The sequence below is a fragment of the Heterodontus francisci genome, chromosome 14 (assembly GCF_036365525.1).
Source record: "Heterodontus francisci isolate sHetFra1 chromosome 14, sHetFra1.hap1, whole genome shotgun sequence".
Taxonomy (NCBI): domain Eukaryota; kingdom Metazoa; phylum Chordata; class Chondrichthyes; order Heterodontiformes; family Heterodontidae; genus Heterodontus; species Heterodontus francisci.
The window spans coordinates 107946617-107971755 of record NC_090384.1 but is presented as its reverse complement, the minus strand read 5'-3'; the positions used below and the strand labels follow the sequence as shown (position 1 = coordinate 107971755).

At 48.3% G+C, this 25139-nt stretch overlaps 1 protein-coding gene across 3 annotated transcripts in view; it reads left to right on the top strand.

The window, feature by feature from the left end:
- Positions 1-25139, top strand: part of LOC137377359 (lamin-B1.S-like) — a 158809-nt gene that overhangs the window by 46689 nt on the left and 86981 nt on the right. For all 3 annotated transcript variants that reach the window (XM_068046958.1, XM_068046959.1, XM_068046957.1), the window contains exons 6-7: positions 971-1096; positions 23528-23629. In XM_068046958.1, coding sequence (XP_067903059.1) covers positions 971-1096; positions 23528-23629 — 228 coding nt within the window. The remainder of the gene's footprint in view (positions 1-970; positions 1097-23527; positions 23630-25139) is intronic.

Below are 25139 nucleotides of genomic sequence, written 5' to 3'. Positions count from 1 at the left end.
CTCAGTACTGACCCTCCGACAGTGCGGCAGTCCCTCAGTACTGACCCTCCGACACTGCAGCACTCCCTCAGTACTGACCTTCGGGCAGTCCAGCACTCCCTCAGTACTGACCCTCCGACACTGCAGAACACCTTCAGGACTGTCCCTCCGACACTGCAGCACTCCCTCAGTACTGACCATCTGGCAGTGCAGCAATCCCTCCGTACTGACCCTCTGACACTGCAGCACTCCCTCAGTACTGACACTCCGACACTCCAGCACTCCCTCAGTACCGACCCTCCGACACTGCAGCAGTCCCTCAGTATTGACCCTCCGACACTGCAGCACTCCCTCAGTACTGACCCTCCGACACTGCAGAACACCTTCAGGACTTCCCTCCGACACTGCAGCACTCCCTCAGTACTGACCATCTGGCAGTCCAGCACTCCCTCCGTACTGACCCTCCGACACTGCAGCACTCCCTCAGTACTGACCATCTGGCAGTCCAGCACTCCCTCCGTACTGACCTTCGGGCAGTCCAGCACTCCCTCAGTACTGACCCTCCGACAGTGCAGCACTCCCTCAGTGCTGACCCTCCGACACTGCAGCATTCCCTCAGTGCTGACCCGCCGACATTGCAGCACTCCCTCAGTGCTGACCCTCTGACACTGCAGCACTCCCTCAGTACTGACCCTCTGACTGTGTAGCACTCCCTCAGTACTGACCCTCTGACTGTGTCGCACTCCCTCAGTACTGACCCTCTGACTGTGTAGCACTCCCTCAGTACTGTCACTCCGACACTGCAGCACTCCCTCAGTGCTGACCCTCCGCCAGTGCAGCACTTCCTCAGTACTGACCTTGATGATACTGAGGGTTGATGGAACGGGCTACTCGATTGAGCTGAAGTTGAGTTGTTGATGCGATTACTGCAGGGACGTTAATCTTAGTTTCCAGTGAGTGGCTTTACTGACTTGTCTTTTGTTTTGATCAGGTGGCGACTTTAATTGCTCTGCAGACCAGCGATCAAATCCTATTGGACCAGGAGATGTCTGAAAAACGGCAGCTACAGCAATGCACCGAGCGTCTCAGAGACCGAGTCACCGGCCTGCACAGTCAGGTTGGTGTTCCACAGCAAGACTGACCTGTAATGAGACCTCCCTGTAACTTAACACACTGTTAAAAAACCAATCACAACACATAACAAATGTTATCAGGAATGCGCTGCCTGAAAGGGAAGTGGAAGCAGATTTAATCATAATTTTCAAAAGGGAATTGGATTAATACTTGAAAAAGATGTTTTCAGTGATCTGGGGGAAAGAGCTGGGGTGGGAGGAGGTGGTGGGACGAATTGAATAGCTCTTTCAAAGAGCCAGTACAGACATGATGGGCTGATTGGCCTCCAGCTCTTTGATTCTATGCTAACTCATTGTTACCTGAAAGCTTCCACGCTGAACTGGAGTTAATGTATTTTGGCCAGAAATTTCTAAATCCTGTTTTCTTATGTGACTGTGACTTTCTATTAAATTCTGTATATTGTTGAAAATAGAGACATGTTGTCGAAGCTTTTCATCTTACAATCATCAGGACAATCCGCAAGAATAACCAATGGAAACAACAACTTATACTGTATGAGAAGACAGTGCTGATTGGTTGTCAAGTGAACTCTGATTGGTAGAGGCGTTGCCATGGCGAATGCACACCTTTATGGTGACTGACAGTTAACTGCCAAACTTTGTTTGAAATTTAAACCAGGCAGCTTGACTCTGATTGGTCAAGGCATTGCCCTGAGGAATGAACCAGTGAATGGCTGTCACTTATTTTCTTTAGCTGAAACAGGCGCAATGTTTGTACATATACTTTCTGTCTGCAAAGAATTCTGTATATTTGCTTCTTCCTCGAATATCAAATCTTCAATCTGCTGCCTGACCGCAGTCCTTTTGGGAAACACTTTGTGAAGTTTCTGAGAGATGTGATCAGATGATTAAAAACAATTCTGATCTCTTTCTCCTTCTCAGAACAGGTGAGATAAGCCAGATCTGGAAAAACCTGAGGCAATAGGAGACCAAATAACCTTGAGTTGAGACAATGTAGGCAGAATGGCCTCTGTTTACCAGTGAAGGTTTACCAGACTGATTCCTGGGATGGCGGGACTGACGTATGAGGAGAGATTGAGTCGGTTAGGATTATATTCGCTGGAGTTCAGAAGAGTGAGGGGGGATCTCATAGAAATCTATAAAATTCCAACAATTCTATTTCCCTTCTTGTTTTATCGTGTGATTGGTTAAAAACTTGGGAATTTAGAATAGTGGGAATGGAGGTTAAGGCAGTTGAATGTTCCTCCTGCAGAATGTGGGAGGTAAGGGTCGCCAAGGGTGTCCCTGCTGACTGCATCTGCGGGAAGTGCACCCAGCTCCAGCTCCTCGAGGACCGCGTTAGGGAACTGGAGCTGGAGCTGGAGGCACTTCGGATCATTCGGGAGGCGGAGGGGATTATTGAGAGGAGTTATCGGGAGGCAGTCACACCTCAGGTAAAAGAAGAAGGTAGATGGGTTACCGTCAGGGGAAGGAGAGGGAACCAGCAGGCAGTGCAGGGATCCCCTGTGGCCGTTTCTCTCAACAACAGGTATACCGTTTTGGATACTGTTGGGGGAGACGACTTACCAGGGGTAAGCAATGGGATACAGGTATCTGGCACAGAGTCTGTCCCTGTTGCTCAGAAGGGAAGGGGGAAGAGGAGCAAAGCATTAGTCATTGGGGACTCCATAGTTAGGGGAACAGATAGGAGGTTTTGTGGGAACGAGAGAGACTCACGGTTGGTGTGTTGCCTCCCAGGTGCCAGGGTACGTGATGTCTCGGATCGTGTTTTTGGGATCCTCAAGGGGGAGGGGGAGCAGCCCCAAGTCGTGGTCCACATAGGCACCAACGACATAGGTAGGAAGAGAGATGGGGATTTAAGACAGAAATTTAGGGAGCTAGGGTGGAAGCTTAGAGCAAGAACAAACAGAGTTGTTATCTCTGGGTTGTTGCCCGTGCCACATGCTAGCGAAGGGAGGAATAGGGAGAGAGAGGAGTTGAACACGCGGCTGCAGGGATGGTGTAGCAGGGAGGGTTTTGGTTTCCTGGATAATTGGGGCTCTTTCTGGGGTAGGTGGGACCTCTACAAACAGGATGGTCTTCACCTGAACCAGAGGGGTACCAATATCCTGGGGGGGAGATTTGCTAGTGCTCTTCGGGGGGGTTTAAACTAATTCAGCAGGGGGATGGGAACCTAAATTGTAGTTCCAGTGTGCAGGATGTTGAGAGGAGTGAGGTCAGGGATAAGGTTATAAGGACACAAGAGGGCACTGGCAAGCAAGAACTTGGTTTAAAATGTGTCTACTTCAACGCCAGGAGCATCCGGAATAAGGTGGGTGAGCTTGCAGCATGGGTTGGTACCTGGGATCCTGATGTTGTGGCCATTTCAGAGACATGGGTAGAGCAGGGACAGGAATGGATGTTGCGGGTTCCGGGATTTAGATGTTTCACTAAGAACAGAGAAGATGGTAAAAGAGGGGGGGGTGTGGCATTGTTAATCAAGGAAAGTATTACAGCGGCAGAAAGGACGTTTGAGGACTCGTCTACTGAGGTAGTCTGGGCCGAGGTTAGAAACAGGAGAGGAGAGGTCACCCTGTTGGGAGTTTTCTATAGACCTCCAAATAGTTCCAGAGATGTAGAGGAAAGGATAGCGAAGATGATTCTCGACAGGGGCGAGAGTAACAGGGTAGTTGTTATGGGGGACTTTAACTTTCCAAATATTGACTGGAAATACTATAGTTCGAGTACTTTCGATGGGTCAGTTTTTGTCCAGTGTGTGCAGGAGGGTTTTCTGACACAGTATGTAGACAGGCCAACCAGGGGCGATGCCACATTGGATTTGGTACTGGGTAATGAACCCGGCCAGGTGTTAGATTTAGAAGTTGGTGAGCATTTTGGTGATAGTGATCACAATTCGGTTAGGTTTACCTTAGCGATGGGCAGGGACAGGTATATACCGCAGAGCAAGAATTATAACTGGGGGAAAGGAAATTATGATGCGATTAGGCAAGATTTAGGATGCGTAGGATGGGGAAGGAAACTGCAGGGGATGGGAACAATCGAAATGTTTAGCTTATTCAAAGAGCAGCTACTGCGTGTCCTTGATAAGTATGTACCTGTGAGGCAGGGAGGAAGTTGTTGAGCGATGGAGCCGTGGTTTACTAAAGAAGTTGAAGCGCTTGTCAAGAGGAAGAAGGCGGCTTATGTTAGGATGAGACGTGAAGGCTCAGTTAGGGCGCTTGAGAGCTACAAGCTAGCCAGGAAGGATCTAAAGGGAGAGCTAAGAAGAGCAAGGAGAGGACACGAGAAGTCATTGGTGGATAGGATCAGGGAAAACCCTAAGGCTTTCTATAGGTATATCAGGAATAAAAGAATGACTAGAGTTAGGTTAGGGCCAATCAAGGATAGTAGTGGGAAGTTGTGTGTGGAATCGGAAGAGATAGGGGAAGTGTTAAATGAATATTTTTCGTCAGTATTTACAGTGGAGAAAGAAAATGTTGTCGAGGAGAATACTGAGATACAGACTACTAGGCTGGATGGGATTGAGGTTCACAAGGAGGAGGTGTTAGCAATTTTGGAAAGTGTGAAAATAGATAAGTCCCCTGGGCTAGATGGGATTTATCCTAGGATTCTCTGGGAAGCCAGGGAGGAGATTGCAGAGCCTTTGTCCTTGATTTTTATGTCGTCATTGTCGACAGGAATAGTGCCGGAAGACTGGAGGATAGCAAATGTTGTCCCCTTGTTCAAGAAGGGGAGTAGAGACAGCCCTGGTAATTATAGACCTGTGAGCTTTACTTCGGTTGTGGGTAAAATGTTGGAAAAGGTTATAAGAGATAGGATTTATAATCATCTTGAAAAGAATAAGTTCATTAGCGATAGTTAGCACGGTTTTCTGAAGGGTAGGTCGTGCCTCACAAACCTTATTGAGTTTTTTGACAAGGTGACCAAACAGGTGGATGAGGGTAAAGCCGTGGATGTGGTGTATATGGATTTCAGTAAGGCGTTTGATAAGGTTCCCCACGGTAGGCTATTGCAGAAAATACAGAAGTATGGGATTGAAGGTGAATTAGTGCTTTGGATCAGAAATTGGCTAGCTGAAAGAAGACAGAGGGTGGTGGTTGATGGTAAATGTTCATCCTGGAGTATAGTTTCTAGTGGTGTACCGCAAGGATCTGTTTTGGGGCCACTGCTGTTTGTCATTTTTATAAATGACCTGGAAGAGGGTGTAGAAGGGTGGGTTAGTAAATTTGCGGATGACACGAAGGTCGGTGGAGTTGTGGATAGTGCCGAAGGATGTTGTAGGTTACAGAGGGACATAGATAGGCTGCAGAGCTGGGCTGAGAGATGGCAAATGGAGTTTAATGCGGAAAAGTGTGAGGTGATTCACTTTGGAAGGAGTAACAGGATTGCAGAGTACTGGGCTAATGGGAAGATTCTTGGTAGTGTAGATGAGCAGAGAGATCTTGGTGTCCAGGTACATAAATCCCTGAAAGTTGCCACCCAGGTTAATAGAGCTGTTAAGAAGGCAGATGGTGTGTTAGCTTTTATTAGTAGGGGGATCGAGTTTAGGAGCCACGAGGTCATGCTGCAGCTGTACAGAACTCTGGTGCGGCCGCACCTGGAGTATTGCGTGCAGTTCTGGTCACCGCATTATCGGAAGGATGTGGAAGCTTTGGAAAAGGTGCAGAGGAGATTTACTAGGATGTTGCCTGGTATGGAGGGAAGGTCTTACGAGGAAAGGCTGAGGGACTTGAGGTTGTTTTCGTTAGAGAGAAGGAGGAGGAGAGGTGACTTAATAGAGACATATAAGATAATCAGAGGGTTGGATCGGGTGGATAGTGAGAGCCTTTTTCCTCGGATGGTGATGGCAAACACGAGGGGACATAGCTTTAAGTTGAAGGGTGATAGATATAGGACAGATGTCAGAGGTAGTTTCTTTACTCAGAGAGTAGTAGGGGCGTGGAACGCCCTGCCTGCAACAGTAGTAGACTCGCCAACTTTAAGGGCATTTAAGTGGTCATTGGATAGACATATGGATGAAAATGGAATAGTGTAGGTCAGATGGTGTCACAGGTCGGCGCAACATCGAGGGCTGAAGGGCCTGTACAGCGCTGTAATGCTCTATGTTCTAGGACTTGACAGGGTAGATGCAGGAAGGATGTTCCCGATGGTGGGGGAGTCCAGAACCAGGGGTGATAGTCTAAGGATACGGGGTAAACCATTCAGGACTGAGATGAGGAGAAATCTCTTTACCCAGAGAGTGGTGAGCCTGTGGAATTCGTTACCACAGAAAGCAGTCGAGGCCAAAACATTGTATGTTTTCAAGAAGGAGTTAGATATAGCTCTTGGGGCAAAAGGGATCAAAGGGTATGGGGGGAAAGCGGGAACAGGTTACTGAGTTGGATGATCAGCCATGATCATAATGAATGGTGGAGCAGGCTCGAAGGGCCGAATGGCCTACTCCTACTCCTATTTTCTGTTTCTGTTTAACATCTCATCCAAAAGAGCCCCCTCTAAAAGTGCAGCACTCCCTCAGTACTGCCCCCTGACAGTGCTGCACTCCCTCAGTACTGCCCCTCTGACAGTGCAGCACTCCTTCAGTACTGACCCTCTGACAGTGCAGAACTCCTTCAGTACTGACCCTCTGACAGTGCAGCGCTCCCTCAGTACTGACCCTCTGACAGTGCAGCACTCCCTCAGTACTGCCCCTCTGACAGTGCAGCACTCCTTCAGTACTGTCCCTCTGACAGTGCAGCACTCCCTCAGTACTGCCCCTCTGACAGTGCGGCACTCCCTCAGTACTGACCCTCTGACAGTGCAGCACTCCTTCAGTACTGTCCCTCTGACAGTGCAGCACTCCTTCAGTACTGTCCCTCTGACAGTGCAGCACTCTCTCAGTACTGCCCCTCTGACAGTGCAGCGCTCCCTCAGTGCTGACCCTCTGACAATGCAGCACTCCCTCAGTACTGCCCCTCTGACAGTGCAGCACTCCCTCAGTACTGCCCCTCCGACAGTGTAGCACTCCCTCAGCACTGACCCTCTGACAGTGCAGCACTCCTTCAGTACTGTCCCTCTGACAGTGCAGCACTCTCTCAGTACTGCCCCTCTGACAGTGCAGCGCTCTCTCAGTGCTGACCCTCTGACAATGCAGCACTCCCTCAGTACTGCCATTCTGACAGTGCAGCACTCCCTCAGTACTGCCCCTCTGACAGTGCAGCACTCCTTCAGCACTGTCCCTCTGACAGTGCAGCACTCCTTCAGTACTGTCCCTCTGACAGTGCAGCACTCCCTCAGTACTGACCCTCCGACAGTGCAGCACTCCCTCAGTACTGACCCTCCGACAGTGCAGCACTCCCTCAGTACTGCCCCTCTGACAGTGCAGCACTCCTTCAGTACTGACACTCTGACAGTGCAGCACTCCTTCAGTACTGCCCCGCTGACAGTGCAGCACTCCTTCAGTACTATCCCTCTGACAGTGCAGCACTCCCTCTGTACTGACCCTCTGACAGTGCAACATTCCCTCAGTACTGTCCCTCTGACAGTGCAGCACTCCCTCAGTACTGCCCCTCTGACAGTGCAGCAATCCTTCAGTACTGACCCTCCGACAGTGTAGCACTCCCTCAGCACTGACCCTCTGACAGTGCAGCACTCCTTCAGTACTGACCCTCTGACAGTGCAGCACTCCTTCAGTGCAGCCCCGCCGACAGTGCAGCACTCCTTCAGTACTGTCCCTCTGACAGTGCAGCACTCCCTCTGTACTGACCCTCTGACTGTGCAACACTCTCTCAGTACTGTCCCTCTGACAGTGCAGCTCTCCTTCAGTACTGTCCCTCTGACAGTGCAGCACTCCCTCAGTAGTGCCCCTCTGACAGTGTAGCGCTCCCTCAGTGCTGACCCTCTGACAATGCAGCACTCCCTCAGTACTGCCCCTCTGACAGTGCAGCGCTCCATCAGTACTGACCCTCTGACAGTGCAACATTCCCTCAGTACTGACCCTCTGACAGTGCAGCACTCCTTCAGTACTGTCCCTCTGACAGTGCGGCACTGCCTCTGTACCGACCCTCTGACAGTGCAGCACTCCCTCAGTACTGACCCTCTGACAGTGCAGCACTCCTTCAGTACTGACCCTCTGACAGTGCAGCACTCCTTCAGTACTGCCCAGCTGACAGTGCAGCACTCCTTCAGTACTATCCCTCTGACAGTGCAGCACTCCCTCTGTACTGACCCTCTGACAGTGCAACATTCCCTCAGTACTGTCCCTCTGACAGTGCAGCACTCCCTCAGTACTGCCCCTCTAACAGTGCAGCAATCCTTCAGTACTGACCCTCCGACAGTGCAGCACTCCTTCAGTACTGACCCTCTGACAATGCAGCACTCCTTCAGTACTGCCCCGCCGACAGTGCAGCACTCCTTCAGTACTGTCCCTCTGACAGTGCAGCACTCCCTCTGTACTGACCCTCTGACTGTGCAACATTCCCTCAGTACTGTCCCTCTGACAGTGCAGCACTCCTTCAGTACTGTCCCTCTGACAGTGCAGCACTCCCTCAGTACTGCCCCTCTGACAGTGCAGCGCTCCCTCAGTGCTGACCCTCTGACAATGCAGCACTCCCTCAGTACTGCCCCTCTGACAGTGCAGCGCTCCCTCAGTACTGACCCTCTGACAGTGCAACATTCCCTCAGTACTGACCCTCTGACAGTGCAGCACTCCTTCAGTACTGACCCTCTGACAGTGCAACATTCCCTCAGTACTGACCCTCTGACAGTGCAGCACTCCCTCAGTCATGCCCCTCTGACAGTGCAGCACTCGCTCAGTACTGTCCCTCTGACAGTGCAGCACTCCCAGGTACTGACCCTCTGACAGTGTAGCACTCCCTCAGTATTGACCCTCTGCCAGTGCAACATTCCCTCAGTACTGTCCCTCTGACAGTGCAGCACTCGCTCAGTACTGACCCTCTGACAGTGCAGCACTCCTTCAGTACTGACACTCTGACAGTGCAGCACTCCTTCAGTACTGACACTCTGACAGTGCAGCACTCGCTCAGTACTGTCCCTCTGACAGTGCAGCACTCCCAGGTACTGACCCTCTGACAGTGTAGCACTCTCTCAGTATTGACCCTCTGCCAGTGCAACACTCCCTCAGTACATTTTTTATATTCATTCATGGAATGTGGGTGTTGCTGGCCAGGCCAGCATTTATTGCCCATCCCTAATTGCCCATGGGAAGGTGGTGGTGAGCTGCCTTCTTGAACCGCTGCAGTCCATTTGGGGGAGGTACACCCACAGTGCTGTTAGGAAGGGAGTTCCAGGATTTTGACCCAGTGACAGTGAAGGAACGGCGATATAGTTCCAAGTCAGGATGATATCAGGTTGTAATCTCTGGATTACTCCCTGTGCCACGTGCCAGTGAGGCTAGAAATAGGAAGATAGTGCAGCTAAACACGTGGCTGAGCAGCTGGTGTAGAAGGGAGGGTTTCAGATATCTGGACCATTGGGCTCTCTTCAGGGACAGATGGGACCTGTACAAGAAGGACGGGTTGCATCTAAACTGGAAGGGCACTAATATCCTGGGTGCGAGGTTTGCTAGCATCACTCGGGAGGGTTTAAACTAGTGTGGCAGGGGGGTGGAACCAGAGCAGTAGGACAGCTAGTGAAGTAAATGAGGAGGGCATAGTAAATAAGGCCAGTAGGACTAAGAGGAAGAGCAGGCAGGGAGATGTTGCTGAGCACAGCGGGACTGGTGGTCTGAAGTGCATTTGTTTCAATGCGAGAAGTATAACAGGTAAGGCAGATGAACTTCTAGCTTGGATTAGTACTTGGAAATATGATGTTGTTGCTAATACAGAGACTTGGTTGAGGGAAGGGCAGGATTGGCAGCTAAATGTTCCAGGCTTTAGAAGCTTCAGGCAGGATAGAGGGGGATGTAAAAGGGGTGGGGGAGTTGCATTACTGGTTAAGGAGAATATCACAGCTGTACTGCAGGAGGACACCTCGGAGGGGTCATGCAGCGAGGCAATATGGGTGGAGCTCAGGAATAGGAAGTGTGCAGTCACGATGTTGGGGGTTTACTACTGGCCTCCCAACAGCCAGCGGGAGGTAGAGGAGCAGATATGTAGACAGATTTTGGAAAGATGTAAAGGTAACAGGGTTGTAGTGGTGGGTAATTTTAACTTCCCCTATATTGACTGGGACTCACTTAGTGCTAGTGGCTTGGATGGGGCAGAATTTGTGAGGAGCATCCAAGAGGGCTTCTTGAAACAATACGTAGATAGTCCAACTAGGGATGGGGCCATACTGGACCTGGTATTGGGGAATGAGCCCGGCCAGGTGGTCGAAGTTTCAGTGGGGGAGCATTTCGGGAGCAGTGACCATAATTCCATAAGTTTTAAGGTACTTGTGGATAAGGATAAGAGTAGTCCTCGGGTGAAGGTGCTAAATTGGGGGAAGGCTAATTATAACAATATTAGGCAGGAACTGAAGAATTTAGATTGGGGGCGGCTGTTTGAGGGTAAATCAACATCTGACATGTGGGAGTCTTTCAAACGTCAGCTGATTAGAATCCAGGACCAGCATGTTCCTGTGAGGAAGAAAGACAAGTTTGGCAAGTTTCGGGAAGCTTGGATAACACGGGATATTGTGAGCCTAGTCAAAAAGAAAAAGGAAGCATTTGTAAGGGCTGGAAGGCGAGGAACAGACGAAGCACTTGAGGAATATAAAGACAGTAGGAAGGAATTTAAGCAAGGAGTCAGGAGGGCTAAAAGGGGTCATGAAAAGTCATTGGCAAACAGGATTAAGGAAAATCCCAAGGCTTTTTATACATATATAAAGAGCAAGAGGGTAACCAGGGAAAGGGTTGGCCCACTCAAGGACGCAGATGGGAATCTATGCGTGGAGCCAGAGGAAATGGGCGAGGTGCTAAATGAGTACTTTGCATCAGTATTCACCAAGGAGAAGGACTTGGTGGATGATGAGCCGAGGGAAGGGAGTGTAGATAGTCTCAGTCATCTCATTATCAAAAAGGAGGAGGTGTTGGGTGTCCTGCAAAGCATTAAGGTAGATAAGTCCCCAGGGCCTGATGGGATCTACCCCAGAATACTGAGGGAGGCAAGGGAAGAAATTACTGGGGCCTTGACAGAAATCTTTGCATCCTCATTGGCTACAGGTGAGGTCCCAGAGGACTGGAGAACAGCCAAAGTTGTTCCTATGTTTAAAAATGGTGGCAAGGATAATCCAGGAAATTATAGGCCAGTGAGCCTTGCGTCAATGGTAGGGAAGTTATTAGAGAGGATTCTTCGGGACAGGATTTACTCCCATTTGGAAACAAACGAACTTATTAGCGAGAGACAGCATGGTTTTGTGAAGGGGAGGTCGTGTCTTACTAATTTGATTGAGTTTTTTGAGGAAGTGACGAAGATGATTGATGAGGGAAGGGCGGTGGATGTTGTCTATATGGACTTTAGTAAACCCTTTGACAAGGTCCCTCATGGCAGACTGGTGCAAAAGGTGAAGTCACACGGGATCAGAGGTGAGCTGGCAAGATGGATACAGAACTGGCTCGGTCATAGAAGACAGAGTGGAACAGTGGATGGGTGTTTTTCTGAATGGAGGGATGTGACTAGTGGTGTTCCGCAGGGATCAGTGCTGGGACCTTTGCTGTTTGTAGTATATATAAATGATTTGGAGGAAAATGTAGCTGGTCTGATTAGTAAGTTTGCGGACGACACAAAGGTTGGTGGAGTTGCGGACAGTGATGAGGATTGTCAGAGGTTACAGCAGGATATAGATCGGTTGGAGACTTGGGCGGAGAAATGGCAGATGGAGTTTAATCCAGACAAATGTGAGGTAATGCATTTTGGAAGGTATAATGCAGGTGGGAAGTATAGAGTAAATGGCAGAACCCTTCGGAGTATTGACAGGCAGAGAGATCTGGGCGTACAGGTCCACAGGTCACTGAAAGTGGCAACGCAGGTGGATAAGGTGGTCAAGAAGGCATACGGCATGCTTGCCTTCATCGGTCGGGGCATAGAGTGTAACAATTGGCAAGTCATGTTGCAGCTGTACAGAACCTTAGTTAGGCCACACTTAGAATACTGCGTGCAATTCTGGTCGCCACACTACCAGAAGAATGTGGAGGCTTTGGAGAGGGTACAGAGGAGGTTTACCAGGATGTTGCTTGGTCTGGAGGGCATTAGCTATGAGGAGAGGTTGGAAAAACTCGGATTGTTTTCACTGGAACGACGGAGGTGGAGGGGCGACATGATAGAGGTTTACAAAGTTATGAGCGGCATGGACAGAGTGGATAGTCAGAAGCTTTTTCCCAGGGTAGAAGAGTCAGTTACTAGGGGACATAGGTTTTAGGTGCGAGGGGCAAAGTTTAGAGGGGATGTGCGAGGCAAGCTTTTTACACAGAGGGTGGTGAGTGCCTGGAACTTGCTGCCAGGGGAGGTGGTGGAAGCAGATACGATAGCGACGTTTAAGAGACATCTTGACAAATATATGAATAGGAAGGGAATAGAGGGATACGGTCCCTGGAAGTGCAGAAGGTGTTAGTTTAGGCAGGCATCAAGATCGGCGCAGGCTTGGAGGGCCGAATGGCCTGTTCCTGTGCTGTACTGTTCTTTGTTCTTTGTTCTTTGTTTATATGTGACTTGGAGGGGAACTTGCAGGTGGTGGTGTTCCAATGCATCTGCTGCCCTTATCCTGCTGGTTGGTAGAGGTCGTGGGTTTGGCAGGTGCTGTCTAAGGAGCCTTGGTGCGTTGCTGCAGTGCAACTTGTGGATGGTACACACTGCTGCCACTGTGCGTCGGTGGTGGAGGGAGTGAATGTTTGTAGATGGGGTGCCAATCAAGCGGGCTGCTTTGTCCTGGATGGTGTCGAGCTTCTTCAGTGTTGTTGGATTTGCACCCATCCAGGCAAGTGGAGAGTATTCCATCACACTCCTGACTTGTGCCTTGTAGATGGTGGACAGGCTTTGGGGAGTCAGGAGGTGAGTTGCTCACCACAGGATTCCTAGCCTCTGATCTGCTCTTGGAGCCACGGTATTTATATGGCTACTCCAGTTCAGTTTCTGGTCAATGGTAGCCCCTAGGATGTTGATAGTGGGGATTCAGCGATGGTAATGCTGTTAAATGGCTGATCTTATACATCAACTCCACTTTTCCTATCCCCATATCCCTAAATTCCTTAGTGCTCAAAAATGTCTCAATCTCTGTCTTGATACACTCAATGATTGAACATCCACACCTCTCTGGTGTAGAGAATTCCAAAGATCCAGAACCCTGAGTGATGAAATTTCTCTCAGTCCTCAAGATTCAATCCCTTATCCTGAGACAATGCACCCAGTTCTGGATTCTCTAGCTTGAGAAAACAACCTCTCAGCATCAACCCTGTCAGCCGTCTCAGAACTGTACATGAGACACACAAGTGCCAGGCGATGATTATCTCCAACAAGAGAGAATCTAACCATCTTCCCTTGACATTCAGCAACATTACCATGCACTTACTGGGACACTAACCTGAGGAACTCCTGCAGTGATGTCCTGGAGCTCAGATGATTGACCTCCAACAACCACAACCATCTTCCTTTGCGCCAGGTATGACTCCAACCAGTGGAGTGTTTTCCCCCTGATTTCCATTGACCTCAGTTTTGCTAGGACTCCATGGTGCCATACTCGGTCAAATGCTGTCTTGATGTCAAGGGCAGTCACTCTCACCTCACTCGTGAGTTCAGCTCTTTTGTCCATGTTTGAACCAAGGCTGTAATGAGGTCAGGAGCTGAGTGGCCCTGGCGGAACCCAAACTGAGCAGCACTGAGCAGGTTATTGCTAAGCAAGTGCCACTTGATGGCACTGTTGATGACACCTTCCATCACTTTACTGATGATTGAGACTAGGCAAATGGGGCGGTAATTGGCCGGGTTGACTTGTCCTGCTTTTTGTGTACAGGACATACCTGGGCAATTTTCCACATTGCAGGATAGATGCCAGTGTTGTAGCTGTACTGGAACAGCTTGGCTAGGGGCACGGCAAGTTCTGGAGCACAGGTCTTCAGTACTGGTGCCGGAATATTGTCAGGGCCCACAGCTTTTTCAGTATCCAGTGTCTTCAGTCGTTGCTTAATATCACGCGGAGTGAATCGAATTGGCTGAAGTTTGGCATCTGTGATGCTGGGGACTTCAGGAGGAGGCCGAGATGGATCATCAACTCGGCACTTCTGGCTGAAGATTGTTGCAAATGCTTCAGCCTTATCTTTTTCACTGATGTGCTGGGCTCCCCCATCATTGAGGATGGGGATATTTGTGGAGCCACCTCCTCCAGTTAGTTGCTTAATTGTCCACCACCATTCACGACTGGATGTGGCAGAACCTCAGAGCTTAGATCTGATCCGTTGGTTATGGGATCGCTCAGCTCCGTCTATTGCATGCTGCTTACGCTATTTGGCACGCAAGTAGTCCTGGGTTGTAGCTTCACCAGGTTGACATCTCGTTTTGAGGTCTGTCTCGTGCTTCTCCTGGCATGCCCTCCTGCACTCTTCATTGAACCAAGGTTGGTTCCCCAACTTGATGGTAATGGTAGAGTGGGGGATATGCCAGGCCATGAGGTTACAGATTGTGGTTGAGTCCAATTCTGCTGCTGTTGGTGGCCCACAGCACCTCATGGATGCCCAGTTTTGCATTGCTAGATCTGTTTGAAATCTATCCCAATTAGCACAACATGATGGAGGGTATCCTCAATGTGAAGACGTCACTTTGTCTGCACAAGGACTGTGCGGTGATCACTCCTACCAATACAGTCATGGACAGATGCATCTGCGGCAGGCAGATTAGTGAAGACGAGGTCAAGTATGTTTTTCCCTCTTGTTGGTTCCCTCACCACCTGCCGCAGACCCAGTCCAGTAGCTATGTCCTTTGGGAGTCGTCCCGTAGTGGTGCTACCGATCCACTCTTGGTGATGGACATTGAGGTCCCCCACCCAGAGTACATTCTGCACCCTTGCCCCCCTCAGTGCTGTTCAACATGGTGGAGTACTGATTCATCAGCTGAGGGAGGGTGGTAGGTATTAATCAGCAGGAAGTTTCCTTGCCCATGTTTGACCTGATGCCATGGGACTTCATGAGGTCCACAGTCAATGTTCAGGTCTCTCAGGGCAACTCCCTCCCGACTGTATACCACTGTGCCACCACCTCTGCTGGGTCTGTCCTGCTGGTGGGACAGGACATACCCGGGGATGGGGATGGCAGTGTCTGGGACATTGTAAGGTATGATTCTGTGAGTATGGCTATGTCAGGCTGTTGCTTGACTAGTCTATGGGACAGCTCTCTCAACTTTAGCACAAGCCCCCAGATGTTAGTAAGGAGGACTTTGCAGGGTCGACAGGGCTGGGTTTGCCGTTGTCGTTTCCGGTGCCTAGGTCGATGCCGGGTGGTCCGTCTGGTTTCATTCTTTTTTATTGACTTTGTAGCGGTTAGATCCAACTGAGTGGCTTGCTAGGCCATTTCAGAGGGCATGTGAGAGTTAACCACATTGCTGTGGGTCTGGAGTCACATGTAGGCCAGACCAGGTAAGGACAGCAGATTTCCTTCCCTAAAGGACATTAGTGAACCAGGTGGGTTTTTACAACAATCCACAATAGTTTCATGGCCATCATTAGACTAGCTTTTTTTTAAATTCCAGATTTTTATTAATTGAATTCAATTTTCACCTTCTGCTGTAGTGGGATTTAAACCCTTGTCACCAGAGCAATACCCTGCATCCCTGGGTTACTCGTCCAGTGACAATAGCACTACGCCACTGCCTCCTCCATTGATCTTCCCTCTCTCTTCAGAGGTATTGTATAGGTATTATAATTCCATTAGAGTTTCAGTTAGGCGACACATGGCCCTGTCTCCTGCTGTAACCATACAATGGACCAGGATAACTATGGCTATTGATTGATGTTTGAACAGGGATCATGCTGCTAACACAGTGCCACTTCAGACCCATTCATTTTGGTTTGGGCTATGAATCAGTCTGTCTCTGGAACCCTTTGTTAGTTAATTCATGTCAATAGGGGTCATCAATATACAATAATGCTCCTTTCAATTTGAAAGGGGTTCTCCCCAGAGCTACTTCAGATGAGGTTAATGAGTTTAATCTTTTCAGACAAGTTTGTCCATTTCCAGTACAGGAATGGTCAAGTGACTGCTACTCCATTTTGAGTGTGGTACAAGTGTCTCTGTTCTTGTGGTTTTGTTTAATAGTTGACTTTTTAATTCATAATTCTTCCATTTCATTGTTTATTTCATCATGGCTCTTTCTGTGCATGACACTCTAGTCATTCTAATATATTTCCCCCAAATGATGAACCCTATTCTTGTATAATATACTCTTGTGTAGCACCTTATTGAGTACCTTCTGAAAATCCAAATATACTACATCCACTGGTTCCCTTTATCAATCCTGCTAGTTACATCTTCAAAAAACTCAATAGATTTGTCAACACAATTTCCCTTGCATTAAACCGTGTTGATTCTGCCTGATCATATTATGATTTTCCATGGGACTTGTAATCCAGGGACCAGTGGGTCCACTCAGAAAGACAAAGAGTGTAGTGAGGTATTGGGGAAGGTAGCACTGTCACAGAGGACAGATGGGCACGGAGAAGGGTTAAAGTGCGTATACTTCAACGCAAGAAGCATCAGGAATAAGGTGAGTGAATTGAAGGCGTGGATGGGCACTTGGGACTACGATGTTGTGGCCATCACTGAAACGTGGATAGGTGAGGGGGAGGAATGGTTTTTGGAGGTACCTGGTTATAGATGTTTTCATAAGATTAGGAATGGTGGTAAAAGAGGTGGGGGGGTGGCATTGTTAGTTAGAAATAGTGTAACAACTGCTGAAAGAATTTTCGAGGAGGATCTGCCGACTGAGGCACTGTGGGTTGAGGTCAGGAACAGGAAAGGAGCAGTCACCTTGATGGGAGTTTTCTATAGGCCCCCCAATAGCAGCAGGGAGGTGGAAGAGCAGATTGGGAAACAGATTTTGGAAAGGAGCAGAAGTCACAGGGTAGTAATTATGGGGGATTTCAACTTCCCAAATATTGATTGGCAACTCTTTAGATCGAATAGTTTGGATGGGGTAGTGTTTGTGCAGTATGTCCAGGAAGCTTTTCTGACTCAGTATGTAGACTGCCCGACCAGAGGGGAGGCAATATTGGATTTGGTACTAGGTAATGAACCAGGGCAAGTGATAGAGCTGTTGGTGGGCGAGCACTTTGGAGATAGTGATCACAATTCTGTAGCATTCACTGTGGTAATGGAGAGGGATAGGTATGTGCAACAGGGCAAGGTTTACAATTGGGGGAAGGGTAGATATGATGCTGTCAGGCAGGAACTGAGGAGCATAAGTTGGGAGCATATGCTGGGAGGGAAGGGCACGGTCGAAATGTGGAACTTTTTCAAGGAGCAGATAGTAGGGGCCATTGATAAGCATGTCCCTGTCAGACAGGGAAGGGATGGTCATGTGAGGGAACCGTGGTTGACAAGAGAGGTTGAGAGTCTTGTTAGGAAGAAGAAGGATGCGTATATAAAGTTGAGGAAAAAGGGCACAGGCATAGCTCTGGAGGGATACAAGATGGCCAGGAAGGATCTGAAGAAAGGGATTAGGAGAGCTAAGAGAGGGCATGAAAAATGCTTGGCGGGTAGGATAAAAGAAAACCCCAAGGCCTTTTACGCGTATGTCAGAAATATGAGGATGACCAGGGGGACCATAGGTCCGGTCAAGGACAATAGCGGGAGACTGTGTGTTGAGCCGGAAGAGATAAGTGAGGTTTTGAATGAGTACTTCTCTTCGGTATTTACGAATGAGAAGGGGTGTATTACTGAAGAGGACGGTGTGAAACAGACTGGTAAGCTCGAGGAAGTGCTCGTTAGGAGGGAAGATGTGTTGGGGTTTTTGAATAACTTGAAGATAGACAAGTCTCCCGGGCCTGACGGGGTATATCCAAGGATGTTATGGGAAGCAAGGGATGAAATTGCAGAGCCGTTGGCAATGATCTTTTCATCTTCTCTGCTGACGGGGGTGGTACCAGGTGATTGGAGGGTGGCAAATGTTGTGCCCCTGTTCAAGAAAGGGAATAGGAACAACCCTGGGAATTACAGGCCAGTTAGTCTTACTTCGGTGGTAGGCAAGTTGATGGAAAAGGTGCTGAGGGATAGGATTTCTGAGCATCTGGAAAGACACTGCTTGATTCGGGACAGTCAGCACGGTTTTGTGAGGGGTAGGTCTTGCCTCACAAGCCTGATTGAATTCTTTGAGCAGGTGACCAAGCAAGTGGATGAGGGTAAACCAGTGGATGTGGTGTACATGGATTTTAGTAAGGCATTTGATAAGGTCCCCCATGGTAGACTTATGGAGAAAGTCAGGAGGCATGGGATAGTGGGGAATGTGGCCAGTTGGATTAAGAATTGGCTAACTGATAGAAGGCAGAGAGTGGTCTTAGATGGTAAATACTCAGCCTGGAGCCCAGTTACCAGTGGCGTGCCGCAGGGATCAGTTCTGGGTCCTCTCCTGTTTGTGATTTTTATTAACGACTTGGATGAGGAAGTCGAAGGGTGGGTCGGTAAATTTGCAGATGATACAAAGGTTGGTGGAGTTGTGGATACCGAGGAGGGCTATTGTCGTCTGCAAAGGGACTTGGATAGGTTGCAGTGCTGGGCTGAAAAGTGGCAGATGGAGTTTAACCCTGAAAAGTGTGAGGTCGTCCATTTTGGAAGGACAAACATGAATGCAAAATACTGGGTTAACGGTAGGGTTCTTGGGCATGTGGAGGAGCAGAGAGACCTTGGGGTCTATGTGCATAGATCATTGAAAGTTGCAACTCAAGTGGATAGGGCTGTGAAGAAGGCATATGGGGTGTTAGCGTTCATTAGCAGAGGGATTGAATTTAAGAGCCGTGAGGTGATGATGCAGCTGTACAGGACCTTGGTAAGGCCTCATTTGGAGTACTGTGTGCAGTTCTGGTCGCCTCATTTTAGGAAGGATGTGGAAGCCTTGGAGAGGGTGCAGAGGAGATTTACCAGGATGTTGCCTGGAATGGAGAATAAGTCTTACGAGGAAAGGCTGAACATTCTAGGCCTCTTCTCATTAGAAAGGAGAAGGATGAGGGGTGACATGATAGAGGTTTATAAGATGATCAGGGGAATAGATAGGGTAGACAGTCAGAAACTTTTTCCCCGGGTGGAGCAAAGCGTTACAAGGGGTCATAAATTTAAGGTGAAGGGTGGGAGATATAAGGGGGATGTCAGGGGAAGGTTCTTTACCCAGAGAGTGGTCGAGGCATGGAATGCCTTGCCCGGGGAAGTTGTTGAGTCAGAAACTTTAGGGACTTTCAAAAGGCTTTTGGATAGGTATATGGATAAAGGAGAATGATGGGGTATAGATTAAATTGTCCTTGACAGAGGACAAAGGATCGGCACAACATTGTGGGCCGAAGGGCCTGTTCTGTGCTGTATGTTCTATGTTCTATGTTCTATGTGTCCTGTTACCACTTCCTTAATAATAGATTTGCCCTACTGCTAAAAGAAAGAAAGAAAGACTTATCATAGAATCATAGAAAGTTTACGGCACAGAAAGAGGCCACTTGGCCCATCGTGTCTGTGCCGACTGAAAAATGATCCACCCGTTCTAATCCCACCTTCCAGCATTTGGTCCGTAGTCCTGCAGGTTACGGCACTTGAGGAGCATATCCAGACTCCTTTTGAATGAGTTGAGGGTCTCTGCCTCAACTACCCTTTCAGGCAGTGAGTTCCAGACCATCACCACCCTCTGGGTGAAAAAGTTTTTTCTCCTCTCCCCTCTAATCTTTCTACCAATCACTTTAAATCTATGCCCCCTCGTCACTGACCTCTCTGCTAAGGTGAACAGACCCTTCACCTCCACTCTATCCAGGCCCCTCAAAATGTTGTTATTTCAATCCGATCTCCCCTCAGCCTTCTCTGTTCCAAGGAGAACAACCCCAGCCTATCCAATCTTTCCTCATAGCTGCATTTTTCCAGTCCTGGCAACATCCTCGTAAATCCCCTCTTTCCCCTCTCTGGTGCAATTACATCCGTTCTATAATGAGATGACCAGAACTGCACACAGTACTCAAGTTGTGGCCTAACCAATGAGTTATACAGTTCCAGCATAACCTCCCTGTTCTTATATTCTATACCTCGGCTAATAAAGGAAAGGATTCCATATGCCTTCTTAACCACCTTATTGACCTGTCCTGCTACCTTCAGGAATCTGTGGACATTCACTCCAAGGTCCCTCACTTCCTCTACATTTCTCAGTATTTTCCCATTAATCGTGTATTCCTTTGCCTTGTTTGACCTCCCCAAATGCATCACCTCGCACTTCTCCAAGTTGAATTCCATTTGCCACTTTTCTGCCCATCTGACCAGACCATCAATATCTTCCTGCAGCCTACAACTATCCTCCTCGCTATCTACCACAGAATCACAGAATCAAAAAATAATACAGTGCAGAAGAGGCCCTTCGGTCCATCGAGTCTGCACCAATGCATTAAAGACACAACCCACACGGCCAGTTTTTGTGTCGTCTGCAAACGTCTTGATCATGCCCCCTACATTTACGTCCAAATCGTTAATATATACCACAAAAAGTAAGGGACCCAGTACTGAGCCCTGCGGAATGCCATGGAAACAGCCCCGTTACTAAAAAGCTCGTCAACAATTATCCTTTGTTTCCTGCCACTGAGCCAATTTTGTATCCACCTTGCTGCATTTCCCTGGATCCCATGGGATTTTATTTTTTAACCAGTCTGCCATGTGGAACCTTGTCAAAAGCCTTGCTAAAATCCATGTGGACCACATCAACTGCACTACCCTCATCTATCTTCCTTGTTACTTCTTCAAAAAATTTGATCATGTTGGTGAAACAAGATCTTCTCTTAACAAATCCATGCTGACTATCCTTGATTAACCTGTGCCTTTCTAAGTGACAGTTTATCCTGTCTCTCAGAATAGATTCCAATAATTTGCCCACTACTGAGATTAGACTGACTGGACTGTAATTATTCGGTCTATCCTTCACTCCCTTTTTAAACAGAGGTACAATGTTAGCAGTTCTCCCCCCCCCCCCACCCCACCTCCGGTCACAATTCTATGGGCTCCCCCACTCTGACCCTGCCCCATAAAATCCAGAGCTTAATTTTGTTATTCTCATCCTTTTCACATACTTGTAAAAGGTTTTATAATCTGTCTTTATATGTCTTGTTAGTTTATTTTCATTGTATTTTCTCCCTTTCTATCAATTTCTTTGCCATCCATTGTCAATTTTTAAAAACCCTCCCAATCCTCAGGCTGACTACTCTACTTGGCAACATTATCAACCTTTTCTTTTAATCTAATCTAGTTAGCCTTGGATGCGTCACTGTCCAGTAGACTTTTTATTCTACAAAGGAATATATACTTGTTGAATATTATGCCTTCATTTTTTAAATTTTTGCCACTGCTTATTTATCATCATGTCTTTCAATCTATCTCAGACAACCTGTATACTTCCATAATTTGCTTTGTTTAAATTTAAAGACCTAGTTTTGAACTTAATCACTCCACTCTCAAACTTAATTTGAAATTTTACCATATTATGATCACTCTTCCCCAGGGGATCCTTTACTACACAATTACTAATTAACTTGGTCTCATTAGACAATACTAGATCTAAACTAGCCTGTTCCCTAGTTCAAAAGCAAAATAGTGCAGATGCTGGAGAACGTAAATAAGAACAGAAGATGCTGGAAATACTCAGCGTGTCAGGCCACATCAATGGACAGTGCTGGATCCTCAACATTTTGTTCTAGAAAACTAGAACCGTGAACTCATTCTACAAGGTACTTTTGCCAATTTGGTTTGCACAGTGTACATGAAGATTAAATTACTGCAGAATCATTCCATTACCCTTGTTACCTGCTCCTCTAGTTTGCTGATTTATACTCTGTCCAATGCTATGATGGCAGGATCCCCAAGGACACATTGTACAGCGAGCTCGTCATTGATATCAGACCCACCGGCTGTCCATGTCTCCGCTTTAAAGACATCTGCAAACACGACATGAAGTCCTGTGACATTGATCACAAGTCGTGGGAGTCAGTTGCCAGCGTTTACCAGAGCTGGCGGGCAGCCATAAAGGCGGGGCTAAAGAGTGGCGAGTCGAAGAGACTTAGCAATTGGCAGGAAAAAAGACAGAAGCACAAGGAGAGAGCCAACTGTGTAACAGCCCCGACAACCAATTTTATCTGCAGCACCTGTGGAAGAGCCTGTCACTCTAGAATTGGCCTTTATAGCCACTCCAGGCGCTGCTTCACAAACCACTGACCACCTCCAGGCGCTTATCCATTGTCTCTCGAGACAAGGAGGCTAAGGAATTCTATGATTACTGTAAAATAACTTGCATCAATGTTTTCTTCCACTTGTTGTTTCTTAGCTCCACTGATTCTGCATCTTGATTTTCTGGGCTAAGATGCTTTCTCACTAATGCCTTTATCTCGTCCTTTATTATCAGGGCTATTCCCTCTCACCTTCACCCTCCCCCCTCACTCTCACTCTCACCTCCTTCTCCATGTTCCCTGTCTTTTTTTAAAGTCAAGTACCCTGGAATATTTAGATTCCAACCTTGGTCACTCTGCTACCACGTCTCTGTAATGACTACTGAGTCAAATCCATTTAGCCCTATTTGTGCCATTAATTCATCTCTCTTGTTATGACTGCTTCTTGCATTTATATATAGCGGCTTTAATTTTAACTTTTTACTATTGTCCCTGATGTGCCTTGATTCAGTAATGCCCTATTACTGTTATTAAACTCTCTGTCTCTTCCTAAGATTTTACCTAAATTGCTACTCTGCTCTACAGACTTGTCTCTTCAGATTTATAAATTTATCCTTATCTGAAACCTGCCTCTCCCTTCTTAGCTAAAGCCCTATCTATTACCCTAGTTATTCAATTGATGGGACACTGGTCCCAGTACAGGTTAAGTGAAGCCCGTCCCAGTGGAACAGCTCCCTCTTTTCCCAGTGCTGGTGATGTGCCCCATGAGTTGAAACCTCTGCCTTCCAGAAGACTCTTTCATCCACACATCTAAATCTCTAATCTGTTTGACATTATGCTAATTTAACCTGTGGCTCAGGTATTAATCCAGAGGTTATTTCCTTTCAGGCTTTGTTTTTAATTTGTAACCTAGTTCCTCAAACACCATCCCAGGTCAAATTGGGAAACTGCTCAGCTCTGGAAGCTTGTTGTTTCTGTGTTTCTATTGAGGAATCGAAGGAATGCTCTGTCGGAAGGAGGCCTGGTCCAATATAAATAATCAGACATTTCGAGGGGCGTTAACAACCCACTCCCACCCCACCCCCGCAATCAAAAAACCCCAATATTCATCTTTTGACTGTATTGGTGACATTTGATGCCTGTTGAGCAGGGATTGTTGTTGTGTTTAGGTTCTGTCTGAGGAAGCTCACTGCCAGAAGTTAGCTGCAATGTTCCGGCAGGAATGTCACTACAATCAACACTGTCTTCAAACCCTCCAGGAACACATCAAGGTCAGTTTACAATATCTGTTAATGAAGCAGATATGAGATGTCTGCTGCCGGGTAACAGTATCACAAACTGTTTGATCGCTCTGTTAATTGTTTCATGAACACCGTGTGGTGCTAAGTCCCACGGAACCCCAGGTCTCAGATTTGATTGCTGTGCTGAACACAGGAACAGGGGGAGGCCATTCAGCCCCACGAGCCGATTCTACCATTCTATTAGATCTTGGCTGATCGGTATCCTAACTCCACCTGGGTTACATAACCCTTAATCCCCTGACCCAACATAAATCTATCAAGCTCAGTTTTGAAATTTCCAACTGACCTCCAGTCTCAACGGCTTTTTGCGGGGAGCGGGCTCCAGATTTTCACTCCCCTTTGTGTGAAGAAGTGTTCCCTGACATCAGCCCTGAATGGCCGAGCTCTCATTTCCACCAGAGGAAATAGTTTTTCTCAATTTAACCTATCAAATCATTTATTCATCTTAAACACCTCAATTAGGTCACCCCTTAATGCTCTATACTCAAGGGAAATACAAACCCTGTCTGTGCAAGCTGCCCATGTAATTGAACACTTTTAGCCCTGGTTTTATTCTGGTGAATCTGCATTCCAATTTCTAATGTCCTTTTGTATAATTTCACTCCTGAACAGCCTGGTTCTAAATTTTAGATTAGGCGGCTTGTTCTGGATCATAGACGTGGGTGTTGCTGAAGTGGTGGGTGGGGGGTGCTGCTGGAGCAGTGAGGGGCTACTGGAGCAGTGAAGGGGGCTACTGGAGCAGTGAAGGGGGCTGCTGGAGCAGCGAGGGGCTACTGGAGCAGTGAAGGGGGCTGCTGGAGCAGCGAGGGGCTACTGGAGCAGTGAAGGGGGCTACTGGAGCAGTGAAGGGGGCTGCTGGAGCAGTGAAGGGGGCTACTGGAGCAGTGAAGGGGGCTACTGGAGCAGTGAAGGGGGCTGCTGGAGCAGCGAGGGGCTACTGGAGCAGTGAAGGGGGCTACTGGAGCAGTGAAGGGGGCTGCTGGAGCAGTGAAGGGGGCTACTGGAGCAGTGAAGGGGGCTGCTGGAGCAGCGAGGGGCTACTGGAGCAGTGAAGGGGGCTACTGGAGCAGTGAAGGGGGCTGCTGGAGCAGTGAAAGGGGCTACTGGAGCAGTGAAGGGGGCTGCTGGAGCAGTGAAGGGGGCTACTGGAGCAGTGAAGGGGGCTACTGGAGCAGTGAAGGGGGCTGCTGGAGCAGCGAGGGGCTACTGGAGCAGTGAAGGGGGCTACTGGAGCAGTGAAGGGGGCTGCTGGAGCAGCGAGGGGCTACTGGAGCAGTGAAGGGGGCTACTGGAGCAGTGAAGGGGGCTGCTGGAGCAGTGAAGGGGGCTACTGGAGCAGTGAAGGGGGCTGCTGGAGCAGTGAAGGGGGCTACTGGAGCAGTGAAGGGGGCTGCTGGAGCAGTGAGGGGCTGCTGGAGCAGTGAAGGGGGCTACTGGAGCAGTGAAGGGGGCTGCTGGAGCAGCAAGGGGCTACTGGAGC